A 20,524-nucleotide genomic window follows, 5' to 3' on the forward strand; every position below is an offset into this window, starting at 1 on the left:
AGTTGTCTTTTGATGACACTTTGGTATTTTGGGTTTTAACATTTTGCCTTTGAAATGCCTTTTGCAGCCTTTGTACTGTAGATACTATAATTGCTCTTTTTAAATTGTTACGGACTGACATCGGTTGTCCCTCATTGACACTTTTTTTAAACATACTTTTTGTTGGTATTAAAGGAATATCGAGGCAATGCTAAGAAAATGGACAAGATATTCTGAAGCTTATATATATTTTCGAAAACAATTAAAAAAAATGTTTTATTTGAGATTCATGTCAGTCCTGAAGAGGAAGAACATCTAATGACAATTGTATTTTCCACAATGTGGTACTCATGTGAAAATAGTGTATTTATCTCGAAAAGAAATACTATTGAAAAGTAATATTGAAACTGATTTGCAAAGATGTCCCATTTGGAGAGAAAAGTTGTAAAATGTTTTTGTATCGCTATCAAGTTGTTTTTTTCATTCAAATATGCGAAGGTTACAAGTGAATGTATTAAAAAAAGGAGATTATGTACAGTAAAAATATGAAGTGTTCTTCATATAAATTTGGAGAAAGTCATTTTGTGAAAAAATTATTTGGAATATTGTATTTTTCAAGAACAAAAGTAAGAATAAAAAAAAATTTCCTCCGCTCTAAAAAAAACATTGTGAAAAATACTGTTTTTAGACATTTGCAGTTGTGATACTATTTGAATGGAACGAAACGGACACATTTTCCACATTTGTCATTCTTTATTATTATTATTTTTTTATGATGATGAAGCTGTACATCCTTTTCTAGAATTCAGATTCAAGCACAGTGCAGTTAGCAACGCCTTAAAAAAATATGAAAAAGAAAATTGAACCAAAATAAAGAAAAAGGCAGAGGCGATCACTATCGGAAGATAATGTATGTATAATATATACATGAATCTCATTATGTACACGAGATCTTTGTCTCTCTCTCGGCTGTTTTTCTCCACAATCACAAACACAACTGGTCATTCTTATCGAGAGGAGGGGGGAAAAAACAACACAGCCAAGACGATAAACCATGACGAATTGTTACAGGCGAAAACATATTGCATTGATGAACCGATTGCATTGATGAAGTCTATCACCTCCGCCGCAAGAACGAATGATACATTTTTGTGCGACGTGACACTTCCTCCTGAAAGCACGCAGCCAATGAAGGCCACACCCACATCCACACAAAATCATTAGACTGTCTTCTTTTCTGCTCAGACTCAATCGATGTCTTGACTGAGGCTGCATTTGTGCTTTTAAGTCAAGAAGAGCAAGAAGGGCTCATGGACTCGGGGTTGGGGAGCCATTAAAATCTTGGGGAAACCAGGTGGGGGCAGGGGTCAAGAGTCAAAACCTAATAACATTGTGGTGATTCATGCTTTTTAATGTATTTAAGTTAATAAACTGCTGAATTTGTACTGATCTGCTATGACGGTGGGGGGGGGGGGGTATCCTTTTTTTAATTCAGTTCACTGTTCAGCTCAGCTCATTGTCGCATTGCCCCCCATCACTCAGATTGTTGGAGGGATCTTTGACTTCGGGAAAAAATAAAAATACACATTCACACATACATTTCTGCACATCCAAAGCCCCCCTTAAATAAAAACACCTGCTTGCTTCCCTGAGCGGCTGCCACAGAAAAAAATCCCTTCATCCTTTCCTTATTACACCGTTGCCATAGCAACTTGTTTATGATGAGGTCACTCTTGCAACTTATAACTACATATGCATGGAAGGTCTTAAAAGACCACAATGAATCCCACTAGGGATCCTTCAAATCTTCATGATACGACTGCATTTGCAGCACATAAGCACAGTTTTCGTTTATTTTTCAAATAGAAAAATTCACAACGGTTCTAAATGGTGGAGTGGAGGGAGCAGGGCCGCGGGGGTGAAATGTCATTTAGAGATTTTTCCTTTCCAACATGGAACATTTCAACAGAATCTGAAAATAAATATGATCTACGGGTGCAACACTGTACTTCTTAATGTATTCTTTGTTGTTCCTTAATTATTTTTGGGAACAGGGTAATCCTTTACAGCATTATTTAACTTAATAAAGCATGTGCTTTTAATTTGGAATATATTGCAATACGTTTGCGAATGTTCAAAATGGTAACTGAACCATACTTTGTGCATGTTCTGCACTTTCAATATGAAATAATGTCATGTTTTCTTCTTTTTTTTTGATAAAGGGATAGCTTGACCAAATAGATTACGAGTCTTAAAACGTAAAATATAGCTATATGCTGTGGAATCTTTGTAAAATACGCTCAGTAGAAGTCATTTGAAGCCAAGTATGGACACAACTTGTCCGGAGATGTCGGTTGTCCTTTAAGTGAAACACAAAAGCACATGAATACCCTTTTATGGAAATCTAGATACTGTACCCTTTAGCTAAAAGCGCGAACAAGCGCTTAGGTAGAACATGGGCAAAATGGCCATGTAAAAAAAGCAAATGCCAAAGCTAAAGATCCAAGTGCAGTAAAACCCTCTCAAGGAGTACAAGTAGGGTTAAAAATACTAAGTTAGATCGAAATACACATTAACCCTCTTCAATGATGAACAAGGACTGACATGGTCACAGTTAATGGAGTCGTGCCATGCTTTCCTACAATACCTCGTGGCAAGATGGGAAAAATACTATTTTTTGACTAAAATGTCCAAAATGTTGACTCCATATTGCCATTTCATGCTTCTGCAGATGCACGTTAATGTCCAGCAATGGCAAAAAGAAGACAAGATGGCTCCTTATTAACAATGCTCACATTTAAGACATCAACGGAACCCGGTGGCAACCAGGAGCCAATATGGCTGCTTCTCTAGCTAACATTAAGGCTAACGTTAAAGCTAAAGTTAACGGTGAAGCTAACGTTAAAAATGAAGACATAGGCATGTTAACACCGCATGTTTGTGAACGAGAGCCAACATGTCCGCTTCACATTAAAGGTAAAGCTAGCTGCTTTCCTTGAGCTAAATCCCACAGCTAATGCTAACATTAAAGCTAAAGACACAGGTGTCTGAACTACCGTAAGTGTATGAGGATAATAAAGGAGGAGGAGGTGTTTGAAAAAAATGGGAGCAGGAGTGTGGGGGAGAAAAAAATGCAGGAGGCCACTTGTTTATTTTCTTGTTGAGTGTAGTGGTCCCCAACCTTTTTTGCGCCACGGACCGGTTTAATGTCAGACAAGATTTTCACAGACCGGCAGATAAAGACACTTTCCAAAGACGTTTGTTTTTTACTCATTTTGCTAGTTTATGGTGGGCTAATTTTAGAGGTATGTATCACGTGACCTCGACAAGCATTTTGACATGCGTCAAGAGTAAGTCATAGATGGATGTAATCTGGTAATTTTTCATTTTATGTCAAATTATTCATTCTTTCTGCGCGGCCCGGTACCAAATGACCCACGGCACCGGGGTTGGGGACCGCTGGTTTAGTGCATGTGAGGGGGGGGGGTGCGTGCAGTAGAGTAGCAACACTGACCATACTAAAGTGCTGATTGTTGACAGACAAACAAGACAACGTGGAGAGTAACACGAGAACACGTGTTCTTCACGTGTGACCAACAGCTCGCCGGGTGTGGCAGAATAACATCCGAGCACCCACGCCAGCGTGTGCTTATGTTTTTTTCACTCACTTTCCAGTCAATGTCTGATTTGTAAAACCTCTCGAGAGATGCAGTTTTTTTTCCCTTTTTTTTCTATATCCCTGGAAGTGTGAGCAAGGGATCCCCCGGTGGCCCTTTGGTGCGACCACACTCATGCGCCAGGATGGTTGAGGTTGAGGGAGGTGGGTCCAGGTCCAGGGGAGGCTGGGGGCCCTCGCTCGGTTGAAGCTCAAGCAAACAGAGGATCAGGCAAAAAGGCGGGATAGGCTGCTGCTACCGGCCGTTAAGAGCGGTAGTCCTTTTTACTGTACGGCTTGTTGCCCAGGATGCTATCCACCTCGTGTGTGATGGAGGACGATAACTTGGGGAGAACCTGGAGAAGAAGAATGATTTACATTTCACGGCAGCAAAGTTATGAAAGGAACAAAATACAGGAGCTGCTGGAAAGATGAAGGAAGAAGAAATGAGGATGACATTATTTTTCATGAAAAGAAAACTTTTTTCGCTGTATATGGCACACCGGAGTATAAGGCACGTACACCCCAAAGGAATGGTGTATTTTCAAACTTTTTCCATATATAAGACAGACCAGAGTATAAAGCGCACCCCCAAATGGGGGAATGGGGTATTTTCAAACGTATCCCATATAAGGCGCACACACAAGGAATGGTGTATTTTCAAACCTTTTCCATATATAAGTCTCAGCAGAGTATAAGGTGCACCCTGAAGGAATGGTGTATTTTCCAACTTTGTCTATATACAAGGCGCACCGGAGTATAAGGAGCACCTTGAAGGAATGGTGTATTTTCAGATTTTTCCATATATAAGGTGCACCAGAGTATAAGGGGCACATGGTGTATTTTCAAACCTTTTCCATATATAAGGCGCACCACAGTATAAGGTGCACCCTGAAGGAATGGTGTATTTTCAGATCTTTCCATATATAAGGTGCACCACAGTATAAGGTGCACCCCCATGGTATGGTGTATTTTCAAACTTTTCCCATATATAAGTGCACCGGAGTATAAGGAGCACACTTAAGTAATAGTGTATTTTCCAACTTTTTGCACATATGGGGCACACCAGAGTATAAGGCACACCCACAAGGGATGGTGTATTTTCTAATTTTTCCATATATAAGGTGCACCAGAGTATAAGGGGCACCCCAAAGGAATGCTGTATTTTCAAACATTTCTCATATAAGGCGCATTGGAGTATAAGGCGCACACACAAGGAATGGTGTATTTTCAAACCTTTTCCATATACAGTAAAGTCTCGTTATATCGATATTCAAGGGAGTCCGAAAAAATATCGATATAACCGGGACTATCGATATATCCGACCCTGTTTGCATGTAATTTTCTCCGTGCGTGCATAGAAATAGTATCGATATAACGGGACTATCGATATATCCGATATCGATATAACGAGACTTTACTGTATAAGGCTCAGCAGAGTATAAGGTGCACCCTGAAGGAATGGTGTATTTTCCAACTTTTTCTATATAAAAGGTGCACTCTAGTATAAGGCGCACCTTGAAGGAATGGTGTGTTTTCAGAGTTTTCCATATATAAGGGGCACCAAAGTATAGGGGACACCCCAAAGGAATGGTGTATTTTCCAACTTTTCTATATACAAGACGCACCAGAGTATAAGGCGCGCCTTAAATGAATAAAAATGTTTTCCAAATATAATTGATAGAGTGTTTATGCACATTAGTAAACATATTACGTTATTTCATGTTTAGATTAGTAAACATATGTTATTTCATGTTTATCTTAGTACACATCATGATTATTGCACGTCTAATTTAGTTAAATAAAATTATCAAGTTTATTAGTTCAATAGTTGTCGCAACAGCAAATACAGTCTAAGACCCTCCCAACACAGAGTTGTTCGTAACCGATTGGACGGGAAGATCGACTTGTCCGCAACTGATTGGACAACAGATCGCCACTGTGTATGTTCAAAAGTCTTTGGTAGCGGGAGTTCATTCTCTTTGTCTCTTTGTTCTCTATCTTGTGATGTGCTCATGGCTTCGCTCTCCATTTAGACGAGAGTGTGTTTTTTCTGTCTCACTAGAATAAAGTAGTTTTTGTTCACCATCTATCGCCGTCACTCACATTTTTCATGGGACTTCGTTGAATACCGAACCAGGAAAGACGAACACGAATTTAATTCGAACAATAATATCTAAATATATAAACGTCTTCCAAATATAAAAGCACACCAAATTATAAGGCGCTATAATAGAGACTGGAGTTACGCAATATTTCTTCAATGGGGGTAAATGGAGTTGGCAGCTGCTGACAGTAGTTGCGAGACCTGTTGTGGCTCAATAGGACTTCACGGGTCATCTTTTGACGAAAATTAAGGTTTTTGGGTGCGCCTTATACACCGGAAAATATGGTATTGATAAATTGTTGCCTGATATCTTGGAATTTGGAATTTAACCGGGCTAATTCTGATAAATTTTGCTTAGTGAAGTAAAAGGTTGGGGTGTTCAACGTAAATGCAAAAACAAGACTTACTGTATTTCACCACACAACCAAAAGCAAGTATGAAGAGAGCGTTTCTTTTTCAAAGAAAACCGCAGAGCCCTCGGGAAATGTGAGCGTAACATTTCAAAATGGGGAAAAGGCTCATGCTGTGTGTAAATGAGGAAGAGGATGTCCCACCCCGCCTCACGACAAACTGGCAACATCCATAGGGTGCATCTTATCAGCAATGGGGGGGGGGGAGGTTGTGGTGCCCTTAAGCCTCAACCCCCTGTGGCAAGTCGTGCCTTCCCGTGTGACCTTATTAGGAGGCGGCAGTGGCGCTGTTGCTGCTGCACAAAAGCCACCCCGGAGGCTCATGTGTTCCCAGGAAAGAAGCTGCACGAGCCTCCTGGACACTCACACTTTTTTTTTCTCCATCAAACGCACATACACACATAGGGAAGAAGATTAGGGCCACTGAAGAAAAAAAAATAATAAGGTTGACAAGATTCTGACTTTCTTCGCAGAATTTTGACTTTCAAGTGAACATTTCGACTTTATTCTCAGAATTTTGACTTTAAAGGGCAACTGACGCCACTTTTTTGTTTTTTAACTGACATTAGAAAAACGTTTTATAGCATCTGAAATACCCAAAATATTTTATTCAAATGCAAAAAAACCAAACAATAAAAATGACTTAAAGTGTCCAAAATCTGCAAAATATTGAGCTGCGAATTGGGCATTTTCAGAAAGTCCCACTCCCAGTTCGTGACATCACGCCAAGACGTCTTGCATTGCAATTTTGACTCTTCTCAGAATTTTGACTTTAAAGTGAGACTTTATTCTCAGAATTCTGACTTTAAAGTGAGCTGAGAATAAAGTCAGAATTCTCGCTTTAGTCAAATTCTGACTTTAAAGTGAGAATTCTGACTTTAAAGTCAGAATTATGACTTTATTGTCAGAATTCTGACTAAAGCGAGAATTATGACTTTAAAGTGAGAATGCTGAGAATAAAGTCAGAATCTTGCCAACCTTCTTTTTTTTCTTCAGTGACCCTAATCCTCTTCCGTACACACACACACTTATATGCATACTTTCCACTAAAATTGACACACATTGTTTTTTTTTTTATTTACTGCTCAAAAAAACTCACCTGAATGGCTCCTATGTTCTCCATGAGTTGGTCGGCGTTGGATGCCCCTAAAAGGACAGAGCTCACCCCCTCATTACGTAGACACCACGCTGCAGGAGACCAGTGGAAAAGTGATGACACCGCTGACATACTGTACAATGTACAGCATGTGACATGCAAATAACATCACAAACAGCAACCTTGCGTTCGCTAATAAACACGGTGGAATGGGCGTTAGCTGTGTTTATATGACATTTGACTTTTTTTTGGGGGGGTGTCATTGATTCCAACTTGTGGTCAACAAAATACGCATTCGGCCATTAAATGCGGCATGTTAGCTTGTGTTCAATAGCCAATATTGAACAAAAGCTAACGACAGAAATGATGCCAAACTCGATTTCCATAGCGACGAATGATGATCGATATTTTCAATCTTAATGCTACAGCTGCGTATTTGCTTTCAACATTTAGCTTGTAGTCGACGCGCACATTCCACCATGATGTCCCTGATCCACGCTTTGATCCTCTCCTCTTTCATCTAGAACTGCTTCATGTCATCACAAAGAGGGTACAGCAAGTCCTGAAGAATGAATGTCTCTCTGTGTCTTTGTATTGTTATATTGTTTCTATGCTGTCATATTATTTGTTATTTAGTTTTTTTTGTTCTTTTGACTTCAAGACGGCGCCCCGAGAGTGGCTGCCTTTCCAGCGGCTCATGTATTTTGTTTTTTTCTACTTTCATTCCTTTCATCACTTTGCTGCTGTGAAATGTAAATTTCTCCACTGCAAGGCTAATAAAGGCAAATCCAAATTCTATTAAAGCTCCTCTGGAGTCAAATAGATGTGGAGTTATTGGACAGAAATGTACATAGTGAAGCAATTTGGGCTCAAGCTATTTTAACACTTAACTCACTCAATGCCAGATGTGCAAAAACGTGTCCACTCCAGTGCCAGGGTTTTTGTCATTTTCACTCAAATTGCAGGACCCACAGAATAAATAGTTGTAGGACTACAGCAACAATCAATACGGCTTTAGAAGGCTTAGACTTTCTTCTTTCATGAGAAAAAAAATAGTTAATTCCTAAGGTTTATGGGTCTGGAGTTATATGAGCTTGAAATGAGGGCGACAGTCCTAAATACAATGCAATACATACAATGCATGGGATGAACTAAGCACTAACATGGAAAAAACAGGAAATGATGCCCCCTCGTGGAAGGAGAAAAACATTGCCAGATGTCTGACCAGCACTTTATCTGCACCCAAACAAGAAACAACAAAACACGAACAAATTCATATTTTCAATTCCTGAATAAATTCACGAATGGCAGTGAATGAGTTAAGATTGGTTCGTAATTTCCCATAAAAACAGCAAGGAAAGACTAGCCATCAATATCCATTTGTGAAAATCATATGAAATTCACGTTATTTGGACATATGAGTTTTCCACCCGACTAGAACATCTATTTACCGAGCAGTCAGGACAATTTGAATGACATCCGTCACAATACATTAGTTCTATGGTTGGCAATTTGTTCCTCTCTTCCACCATTGGCACCTTTCACACACACAAAACATGGAGAAACCAAAGAAAAATCACCATCCATCCATCTACATCCAAAAATATGCTGACTTTGTATTGAAAGCCCATATGTAGCTGTGCTATCTAGCTGGCTACCTACCTAGCTATCTATTTGCTATTTATTATCTATCTGTTAGCTGGCTGGCTATCTAACTAGTTAGATATTAGCTGGTTGGTTAGCTATATAGCTAGTTAGCTATCAGCTATATGGCGCTTCTGGTTAGCTAGCTAGATATAGCTATCTATTAGCTAGCTGGCTAGCTTTCTATCTAAGTCGCATTGAGTGAACGCTGTCACATGTTGCTGCTGCTGCTCACCCACGGAAACACCTATCCTATGATTGTAAAGTGACCTTGAGAGTTTTGAAAGGCGCTTATAAATGAAATGTATTATTATTATTATTATAACCAGAGAGTGCAACTTCTCAGAATCTGTAAAAACTGTAAAAACTAAAAATCATTGGTATTGATGGAGGAGGCCACTGAGTGTTGGAATTGAGGAAGTGCAGCGACGGGTGCAGGAAGTCATTGTTGTATACTTTATATTCAATGGTGGAGTGTCATAGTGATGTATATGATCACCTGGAGGACATAAATCGCTGTGCGCTTCCCAGATAGGAGTACCTGGAGGATTTATGGTAATTGGAAGAGACGAGAGCGTGCGCAAATGGTCCGTGAAAGCTAATCCATAAATGCCGCCTTCCTGCCAGCATGAAAAATCTACGCCGCGACAGCAGCGGGAAGTCCATTGGTGACCAGTCATGAAAGCTTTAACGGCTCTCGTAAGAGTGGCACCCGTTTTGGCTTTTCATTGTTTTTTTCTTTCTTTCGCAGTCTCATATTTAAGGCGAATCAATATGGATCCACTGGGTGGGATTGATTTTGGCACGCCAGCCTGCTGCCAAATTCAGAAATTGCTAAGTGCATGTTGAGAGAGGGCTACGCTGTGCGACTTTGCATATAAAAATATGAGCATATGCTGCAGAGACACTGAAATGGCATATTTTGATAGCGACGACACTTTGAATGCATATAAAGGAATGTTCTAGATCCGGTGTCGGGAACCTATATATGGCTCTTTTGATTATTGCATATGGCTCGCCGATAAAACAAAATACATATTCTCGCCTTTTCGCTGTTCATTTCCTGTTTGGGCGGCAGTTGGTGGAAAGCTCTATTTTGATTGGTTGTTACTGACCTATGGCCGTTGATGTCGAAACAGGTAAACGCCCCCTTTTAAATAAGCCTGACGAGTAAAAAAAAAAAAAAAAGTGAGTATCATACACTTCAGGTTGAATGGACGGAGGGATTCGCCTTTGTGGAGAGAAAAAGTTCTACCGTGATTCTAATTTGCAATGAAACAATATCATGAAACAGTCGAATGTGAGTGGGACTTTGACAAGCCCCATGCTAACGTTAGCATCAATTTACTTCTGTGAGAGACAGCAGAAAGCAAAGGTGCAAGTTAATGAGAAGTGTGCAGGCTAGCTAGCAGTAGCTTCGCCTATGGACCCGGCAAGTTGACTTTCATCCTGATTGTTTGGATGGATTTTTTTTTTTTTACCAATCATGAGGAACGGAAAACTATTCATATTAATGGTGAGTATTATCACAATGTTATTTTAAATAATGTATTCTGACATTTTGTTGGAATCGCGTGCTTGTGGCTCTCACTGAAAAACATTTCTAAATACAGTAAAGTCTCGTTATATCGATATTCTCGGGAGTCGGAAAAAATATCCGATCCTGCGGCATGTAAATTTTCTCCTTGCGTTCATAGAAATAGTATCGTAATAAGCAGTACTATCGATATAACCGATATCGATATCACGAGACTTTACTGTATTTTACTTTTATGGCTCTCTTAGTCAAAAAGGTTCCCGACCCCTGTCCTCCGTAATTCATATGTTACAGATCATATCATATGCTAAAATGTACACATCATAAACCACTTATGGGATGTAACAATAGATGAAAGCCTTACTTGGCCTGAACAAGCACAGTGGGGGAACACCACGTTAAAAAAATATGCCGACCTGGGCCCCTCCGAGCCAGAGGGGACGGACAGACAGACAGAAAAAGAGAGAGCAGCAGAATGCATCTGCGTACCGATGGCCAGTTGGGGCAGAGTGCAGCCCAGCCGCTCCGCGATGGCCTGCAGCTCTTTCAACTTCGCCTGCTGACGACGACCCTCCTCGCTCAAGATCTTGTCCTTCAACCATTGGTAACCCTGTTGAAAATAACAGCACACCTGCTCAAAAACACCGCCCTACTCACACCGCGGCGGACTCGCCTCCCGTGTCACCAGGGCCTGTTTTTAAACACGTGACTCTATCTCACCCAAATTCACTTGCTAAATGAAATACCATAATCTCTAGTGTATAAGGTGCACCAAAAAGTCTTGGTTTTCTTCAAAAAAATGACCCTGCGCCTCACACACACACGTGTGCCTTATATGCCACAAGAGGTCTCACAACTACTGGCAGCAGCTATTTTACAAAAATATTCAGACAAATTGTTACTGAAGTGATGTTCTGTAGGTTTGCAGTCCTGCTCATGCGTGAATAAAATCTCAGTTCACGTATAACATGTTGACTGTTAACATTGAAGGAGTGAACTGGAAGATAATGGACCCTTTGCACACTTTGAATAAGATTTCCTCAATTTACTTGTGTACGTTTGGTTAATTTTTTTAAATATATTGTGTGAAAATAAGAGCATTGACTTTTGTCTTCTGCCAAATAAGATATGTGTTATGTTGTATTATTTTTATCATTTTATGTTAGATTTTCCCAGTGCAGTCTTGCAAACCTAGCTGGCTATCTATTAGCTATCTAGCTGGCTGGCTATCTATTAGCTAGGTAGCTATCTAGCTGGTTATCTATTATCTAGCTGGCTATCTGTCTGCTTATCTATTAGCTAGCTGGCTATCTGGCTGCTTATCTATTAGCTAGCTGGCTATCTGGCTGCTTATCTATTAGCTCGCATGTGGCTGTTGTAAAATACACCATTCATTAGGGGTGCAACTTATACTCCAGTGCGCCTTATACACCGGAAAATAGTCATGACCTTTTTTTTTAATGTTTTCGGAAAAGTCTTGATTTTCTTCAAAAGATGACATTGCTGACAGTTACACCTCCACATTGTTTTTCTTGTTTAGTTTACCCTATTTTCTGGTGTCTAAGGCGCCTTCATTTTCGCCCAAAAGCCTTTATTTTCTTCAAAAGATGACCTTGCGCCTTATATGTGAAGTAATAATGAGCCACAACAGGTCTCACAACTACTGCCAGCTGCCACCGACTCCATTTCCCCCTGTAGAAGAAATTGTGCGTAACCTTAGCCTCTACTATAGTGCCTTATATCTGTAAAACCTTTATATATTTATATATTATATTTGGAAAACTTTTCATTCATTGAAGGTGCACCTTATATTGTGGTGCGTCTTATATCTGGAAAAGGCAAAAAAAAAAAACAACCCTTACACACACTTTTATCTACAATCCCTCATCCTTGAGACTTTGAAGGGTGGGGAAAAAAGATCAACAACCAATGCAAACAGACACAATTCAAATTCAACACAACTAACACCAACACAGACATTCACTTCGACCAAACATGAAGATGCACATTCCACAAAGGAAATGAAACTGCACAACATTGAAATGCGACGTGAGCGACAGTCACTGAGGGAATATGCCACAAAAGGACACGCCGCTACATTGCACTCACGTGACAACGACAACAAACTACCAAGGACCAACAACAACCAGAGAGGAAACTACGCCAGGACAGCAAAAGGGACAAGACTGACGTGACTACCTTCAAAGAGGCCCGAGAATATGGAGGCACCCTTCCGTCATATTTCCCTGAGATGATCCCGCAGGCCAGCGGCGACCACGTCATGGCCCCCACACCTGCGCGACAAAAGAAGCTCATCATCATAGACAAGACGGCAAATTCTTTGTCTTGACTGTTTTGCCTTTTACCTATTTTATGGAAAAGTTCCGGGAGCTGCACCTCCACCTTCTCTCGCTGAAACATGTGATACTCGGCTTGCTCGCAAATGGGGGGGATCTGATTGAATTGTCGTGCCACGGAATATGCTTCCTTCGGGGGCAAAAAAAGAACAACAAATAAACAAGATAAAGGCGGCTTCTGCAAACTTGGCAGTCTTGAGCGCCGTGAATCCAACCATGATCTCCATGGGGCTCCAACGGGACGTCCCCCAGTACATGGCCATGCCTTGATTTATCACGTGGGTCATTGCTCGAACTGTTTCTGCACAGAAGAGACAAACAAAAACATGGTGGCGTCACCGTCGGTTAAGCCCTGAGCTCATTCACTGCCAGATGATGTGCAAAAAATGTGTCCACTCCAGTGCCAGGGTTTTTGTCATTTCCACTCAAATTGCAGGACCCACAGAATATTTAGTTTTAGGACTAAATAAACATTCAATACAGGGTTAGAAACCTTTGACTCTCTTCTTTCATCAGCAAAAAAAAAAATGAGTTAATTCTTATGTTTTATCGTTCTGGAGTTATCCGAGCTTGAAAAAGGAGCATCTGTACAAAATACAATACAATAACATATTGATTTATTTAGTGCTCTAACAACAGCTGAAGCTGTAAAAAACGTTAACATGGACAAAAGACAAATGCTGCCCCCTCGTGGAAGGGAAAAACATTGCCAGAGGTCTGACCAGCGCTTTATCTGCACCCATAGCAAGAAAAACAAAAACCTGAACAAATTCGGGAAAAGAAAGACAATTTATGAAAGCCTAAATCCAGTTCTTTCTCATCCCTAGTGCAACTACTATTGTTATTATTATTATTATCATCATCATCATCGTTACTATTGTTATTATTTGAATGATGATTATGTAAATGGTAGTTGGACTTTTTTAAAATATATTTTCTGCAACCCTAAACGATTTGTGAGTATTTTTTTTGGTTAATAACTGACAAAGACTAGGACTTTTTTTAGGATTTTATGGAGTTCAATTTGTCTTCCGCCGTTGAACTTCACCAATTGATTTCTTATTCCACCGAGTCGTGGAAGTCTGGCGAAGCACCCAGCGGAGGCAGACACGACGACCCCTTCCTGAACTCATTAGCAAAGTGAAACTCTTGACAGCAGCAGATGGAGAGCGAGCAACCAGCTGAGCCCCCTAAGTCGCCCTCACATACAAACAAACATTCTGCACTCTGCCATTTCAAAAAGTTTATCTGGCCTCTACGGCCTCAATCCCACTGCGGAGGAAAAAGGGGGCAAAGATAACATGCCCGATCATAACAATTGATCGTTTAACTTTTTGGACATGTTTGAGGTGTAGCCTATTAAAAAGTGTTATTGAGATTATGAATTTAACTATCTAGCTATTAGCTATCGATTGGCTACCAAGCTAGCTTTCTATCTATTTGAGTTACTTCCGGGTTGAGTGAACACTGGCGCGTGTGGCTGCTGCTGCTCACCCACAGAACAACTTAAACTGTGACTGTAAAGTGACCTTGAGAGTTTTGAAAGGTGCTTATAAATGAAATGTATTATTATTATTAGAGAAAGTTTACTGGGCCTTACCTTCCATAGGCGTGTTGGGGTCTGGTCTGTTTGCAAATACGACGTCAACGTAGTCTAATTGTAGTCGCTCTAGAGAAGCTTTTAAACCTGCCAAGATGGAGATCAGATGGAGTTATGCAGCTTGACACAAACAACTGGCAGTTGCTTCTCTTGAGAATTAACTGTCAGTCAAATAGTTATGAAACAGAAATTTTTGTCATTGTGAACTCATTTACTGCCAGACGATGTGCAAAAATATGTGTCCAGTCCAGTGCCAGGGTTTTTGTCATTTTCACTCAAGTTCCAGGACCCACAAAATATTGAGTTTTAGGACTGCCATAAACATTCAATACAGCGTTAGAAACCTTAGACCACTGGAGTCAAAGTCAAAGCCCAGGGGGCAAATCTGACCAACCACATCATTTTATTCGGCCCGCGAATATAAATCAAAATCATGAAATTCCATGATGCTTGCTCACGTCCGAACCGAAATTTCAAATTGTGTCCCATGTCAACCACAATAACAGACTTCAAATTTGAAAACTAGTTATTCACTAATTTGTTATGCGCTCTATATGTAATATGTACAGGGGGTGAAACATTCTATTGGCCTCCCAGAATTCATAACGGCCCTTGAGAGGAAACAATAACTACAATGTGGTCTGCGGCAAAAAAATAACTTTCATCAGAAAAAAATCAGGGCTGTCCAAAATGCAATGCAATACATACTGTACATATTGGTTTATATGGCGTTTTAACAACAGCTGAAGCTGGAACAAAGCACTCACATGGAAAAAAAGGGAAATGCTGCCCCCTGTGGAAGGGAAAAACATTGCCAGAGGTCTGGCCAGCGCTTTATTGGCACCCAAGCAAGAAAAAACAAAACCCAAACAAATTCGGGAATGGCGCTCTACATCATATTTTCAATTCCCTAATACATTTGTGAATGGCAGTGAATGAGTTAAAATGTGACTTCATGTGATGCCTTTTGTGACTTCAAAAGTTCGTACTGTATTGTGGGACGAAAATCATTTGAATTGGGCACTCACCTTCTATAATATGTTTTCGAGATAAACCTCTTTCAGTTTCTGCCCTGCAAACGAAATAGACAATCAACTTGTCATCCAGTGTCACGAAATATGATACAGGACCATCTGTGACAAACTAAAGACTTACTTTCCTCCCCAAAAGATCTTGGTTGTGATCACAAGACTGGAGCGCCTGCAAAAGCGGACAATGAAAGCGTATGTGTTACATCACCAAAGGTTAAAACCCGCTGGGCGAGTGGGCGATCGCTAAAGACGGACGGACCAAAGAGTCCCCGCTCCGTTCTACCTCATCCTTTGAGTGTCACATGCACCCACAGTGGCGGAATTCAGCCAGCACACATGAATGAGAGGCGGAGGCGGGTATAAATTGACAAGAGCCAAGCTTGGGCGGACCAAATAGAAGGCTTTTTTCAAAGAAGGCGCGTGGCCGTGCGGGCATATCACGTTAGATCTTCCCTCGTCCTACCTTATTCAGTTCACACTCTTCCCAATATGTGTGATGTTAGATGACAAGATTATAGAAAGGCTGGTGTGGCGGAAATGAGAAGAGAAAAAAAAAACATCTCCTACCTCCAGCCTTTCTTTTTTATGATGGTCCCCAGCACCACCTCAGCCCTGCCAAGAACGCAAGGACAGCAAGATTCAACACATAACAAGATCATCAACACATAACATGATCATCCATTGGTTTGGATGTGCCTTTATTCGTCTCACAGTGGGGAAATTTACATTTCACAGCAGCAAAGTTATGAAAGGAAGAGGAAAGGAAATAAAAAAAGTAGATAAACAAAATCCATCCTCATACTAAATATATATCTAAATATGACCATCGTCGAATATTTATTCCTTATTATTAATATGCCCTGAAATGTGTTAGTGATTGGTACCAGTAATTTTCATTTACACCTTTATCTAACTTCAAGAAGACACAAATAACAGTTCATAACTTTGCTGCTGTGAAATGTAAATTTCTCCACTGCGAGACTAATAAAGGAAAATCGAATCCAATAACTATTTTGTTATTGAGCCACTCTTGCGAAACGAAAACGTAGTGCCATCTGGTGGACAAAAATCACCAACAACAACGTGAAATCGTGACATAAATGCACTTTCAGTGGATTTTTGTCAGAAAATACAGTAAAGTCTCGTTATATCGATATCGGATATATCGATAGTCCCGGTTATATCGATACTTTTCTATGCACGCACGGAGAAAATTACATGCAAACAGGGTCGGATATATTGATAGTCCCGGTTATATCGATATTTTTTCGGACTCCCTTGAATATCGATATAACGAGACTTTACTGTATTTCATTGGAAACACAAGTTTGTACGTGTGTTCTGTGTGTGTACACAATTTTCTTTCAATAGAAGAAAATGGTCGAAATTTTAGCATGATTTCGCCCAGTGAGTGAATTGGGAGAGGATCCAGCAACTAGGATAAGAGGCATAGAAAATAGACGTTGGCATGACTCGTGTACCTTTCATGTTTTTTTTTGGTTGTGCTTTACTGTCAGTAGTGACTAACTTATTTTTACACCGGTGCCAGGGTTTTTGTCATTTCCACTCAAATTGCATGACGCACGTAATATTGAGTTTTAGGACTACATAAACATTCAACGCAGCGTAAGAAACCTTTCTTTCATCAGAAAAAAGAGTTAATTCCTAAGTTATATGGGTCTGGAGTTATCTGATCTTGAAATGGGGGAAGCCCCCTCATGGGGCGGAAAAAAAAAATCATTTGCCAGAGGTCTGACAAGCGCTTTATCGGTGAGAAAAAACAAAACACGAACAAATTTGGGAATGGTGCTCCTTGTCATGATTTTCAATTCCCGAATAAATTCGGGAATGGCAGTAAATGAGTTAAGAATGCAGTTTAATGCTCGTGTAGTTAATGTCTTATGTTGTATAATGTTATAATTTCCACTAATTTTTCCTGAAAAAAAAAAAAAAAGAGTTCAAAATCCAAACAAATCAAACCACGAGCATCCTACAGTAGCTTGTAGTGTACTTTTGTACTTCCACTGTTGTTATAGAGTACTTGTAATTGGGTGCACTCGTATAGCAAGACACGCATACAGATACTGTAACGTATGAGCAGTTGTTTATTTTTGTCAATCGGCAGTTGCACAGCCTTTGTGCCTTAATATATGGAACTGCTGAATATTTTGGTACTGGCTGTGAACAGAGACAATAAGCTAGAATCTAGTGACAGTGAAGCATCTAGCTGCTAGCTGCTTCACTGTCACATTGTGCCAACTCAAGCACAAATTGTGTGTGTGTGTGTGCGTGTGTGTAAGCGCGCAGGCAGAGAGGTGCATGCTTCTACTGGCACCCACGCAATGCAATCTCGCTATCCTTCCCTGAAACGATTTATTTGTGGGGCTCGAACCACAAGGTCCATCATCTTTTCCATCCCTCCATTAATTAGGTTTCCATTCACAATACATCTTATGACTTCCCGCAGAAAACAACAAAGGGAAAAGAAAATGCTGTACCTATGAATTTATAATGTTATTGCTGTCACACTTGTCTGCAATCACACTGGCTATTTGTCACTGGCTTTGCACACAATATCATGCAATTATGACACAGCTGAAGGTAATTATTATTATTTTTAAAGTGCGGCATGTGCTTCCTGATAATAACAGCCCCGGTGAGCTGAGCTGAGTGAGCGTTTATCATTTGTGTGATTATACGTATTAATTCAGATTGTGGAGAAACAAAACTCACTCTGTCATGGTATTTTCAGTCAGAAAAATAAATCCAAAACCGTCGTTGAAATGACAGCATAGCAAACACATGACGCAACCCAAAGCTCTTTTTTTCCACCCCATCATTACCACGCGTGTGTGTGTGTCATGTGTGCAACATAATCGCCTCCATGCTGCTTGTACGCGTGTGGAAGCTGTCAGGATTAACACCTGTGCAACACGGCATACTCAGCTGTGTGGCAAACATTTGCACGATGCCTCGCAAGGAACGTGTCATTGTGTTTTGGGGGTGTAAAAACGAGGGCTTGTTTTATGGGGGTTAACAATGACATGGGCCATGAAAACGAGACTAAAATAAATCACGTCTGGGTTAGTTTCTTTACTTAAACAGGATGATTCTTGAAGAAATCCCCCCCCAAAAAATACAGAAGGGGGGAGGGAATTCCATTTGGAAGAGTTAATCCTTCAGGTAACATCAAAGCAGCCGAGTTACAACCAGATTAATTCTCAAAAGAATCAGAATCAGAATCATCTTTATTGCCAAGTATGTAGAACACACAAGGAATTTGTTTCCGGTAGAACACGCTGCACTAGTATCGTCGTCAAAAAAAAAAACTGCTAAGTGGCACTATGCAGTTGGCGACTACTACTAAAGGGGGAAAACAGGGTCTGATCTTAAATTGAGATTTACCATACCTGTCAACTTTGACGAAAAGCTGCTCTTATAAATGATTACAAGTCCTGTATAAAAGTTGTAGGTCGCCGTACTTTATTAGAAATGCTAAAAAAAAACGCTAACACGAGCGGAAATGCAGACAGCTAGCATACCGCGTGTGTGCATTTTATGCTCTTATATATATATATATATATATATATATATATATATATATATATAAGTTGCGATCGGCGACAGCATTGTCGTTAGCTACCAGCAGTTGAGACCAACTGGATTTGAGCCAAAATGGTCTTTGTAAGATCGGTTCACAATTAAATAATAATGTTCCCCGTATAAAAGTTGTAATAGGATGCCGTACATTATTTGAAATGATTTTTTAAAAAAAGTACAAAATACGTGGCAAACATAAATTGACAGGTATGGATTTAATTATAGCCCAGCAACAAAAAAGGTGCTAAATTGGCACTCAATTCCAAGTACAGTGATCCCCCGTTTATCACGGACAATGGGGACCAGAACCCCCTGCGATAGGTAAAAATCTGCAAAATAGGGACATCCCCCCCTCCCTCTCTTGTGAGAGACTGATCAAACAGTAACTCTTCGTGATTAGACAAGGGGGAGGGGGAACGAGAGAGGCTGAAAGCTGAACGGCCAATCCACATGAGGCAATTCACACGCTGTCATTGGGTGACATCAGCACTGGGAACCAATCAAGCTACAGCCATATACAAAACCTTTGAGTCATTTGGCATTTTTTTCCTGACGTTTTTTTTTTATTTTGACAGAAAAAAAATTGCAATGCACTGAACCCGCGATAAGTGAGCCACGAAGTAGCGGGGGATCACTGTATTTGTCCATTTCTGAACTGCATCGTTTACTGGTAAAAATAGTTGACAATGGCAGTGGGAATGTATTTCTAGTCTCTCACTGCTGGATACACAAAGCGACTTGCATTTGTGTCAACTGACTTTCACTTTTTGCTTCCTCTCACTAAGCCTCAGCAAGCTGCGCCTCATGAGTTTGTATTGACACAGGGACTACTTTATCATGAGGAGTGAAGAAAGGGGGGCGGGGAGGAGCAGCAGCAGCAGTAGTGGAGACCATGAGATGGTAAGACTATCCGACTGGGGTCAATCGCTGAGATCAAGGGCGCTTTTCGATCTGGGCTGTAATATGGCCTCGCCGACTTAATCAGTCACGTGTGCGGAGGCTTTTGAAAAGAGGCAAAAGCACACACTCACTTTCCCGCAGCGTAGACCTCGGCCGTGTCAAACAGATTGATGCCGTTTTCATACGCCAGAGTCATCAGCTGCTCTGCCATCTGTTGAGAAAGCAAAAGGGGGGCAAGGAAAACCAGAGAGGGAGCGCAATGGGAGGGATGAAAGATCACCGACGCCGCAAACGTTAACAAGTCTCTTTCGTTCGAAGGGCTGCAACTCCAACGTACGATGTCTTCATCGCTTATCCACTCACCTCATCTGTAATTTGACCGCCGAACGTCACCCATGTTCCTGTTCATATCCAGAGAATAACACAGACAAGAAGCAGAATATTAACCATTTCCCTTTTCAAAGTCAGCAAAAGATCATCCTAGGCGACTATCTGGTGAAAATGTTTTTTTTCAGTTATTTTTTTTCCCGCCCTCTTGTCACGATTTGCAAGTTGGTGGTGAGGGTGGACCCCAAAAATGCAGACAGGAGGGAGGAACAGGGTGTATT

At 40.5% G+C, this 20,524-nt stretch overlaps 1 protein-coding gene across 6 annotated transcripts in view; it reads right to left on the reverse strand.

The window, feature by feature from the left end:
• Positions 1–3,854: 3,854 nt before the first annotated feature.
• The window catches only part of kcnab2a (potassium voltage-gated channel subfamily A regulatory beta subunit 2a), a 70,860-nt gene continuing 54,190 nt past the window's right edge, over positions 3,855–20,524 (reverse strand). For all 6 annotated transcript variants that reach the window (XM_089011213.1, XM_089011209.1, XM_089011210.1 and 3 more), the window contains 12 exons: positions 20,280–20,317; positions 20,048–20,127; positions 15,984–16,028; positions 15,541–15,585; positions 15,414–15,457; positions 14,386–14,472; positions 13,001–13,086; positions 12,795–12,915; positions 12,628–12,722; positions 10,918–11,038; positions 7,251–7,339; positions 3,855–3,990 (listed from right to left, as the gene is read on the reverse strand). In XM_089011213.1, coding sequence (XP_088867339.1) covers positions 3,901–3,990; positions 7,251–7,339; positions 10,918–11,038; positions 12,628–12,722; positions 12,795–12,915; positions 13,001–13,086; positions 14,386–14,472; positions 15,414–15,457; positions 15,541–15,585; positions 15,984–16,028; positions 20,048–20,127; positions 20,280–20,317 — 941 coding nt within the window. In that variant the 3' untranslated portion in view covers positions 3,855–3,900. The remainder of the gene's footprint in view (positions 3,991–7,250; positions 7,340–10,917; positions 11,039–12,627; positions 12,723–12,794; positions 12,916–13,000; positions 13,087–14,385; positions 14,473–15,413; positions 15,458–15,540; positions 15,586–15,983; positions 16,029–20,047; positions 20,128–20,279; positions 20,318–20,524) is intronic.

The sequence above is a fragment of the Hippocampus bargibanti genome, linkage group LG12 (genome assembly GCF_051943395.1).
Source record: "Hippocampus bargibanti isolate YZ-2025 linkage group LG12, ASM5194339v1, whole genome shotgun sequence".
Taxonomy (NCBI): Eukaryota; Metazoa; Chordata; class Actinopteri; order Syngnathiformes; family Syngnathidae; genus Hippocampus; species Hippocampus bargibanti.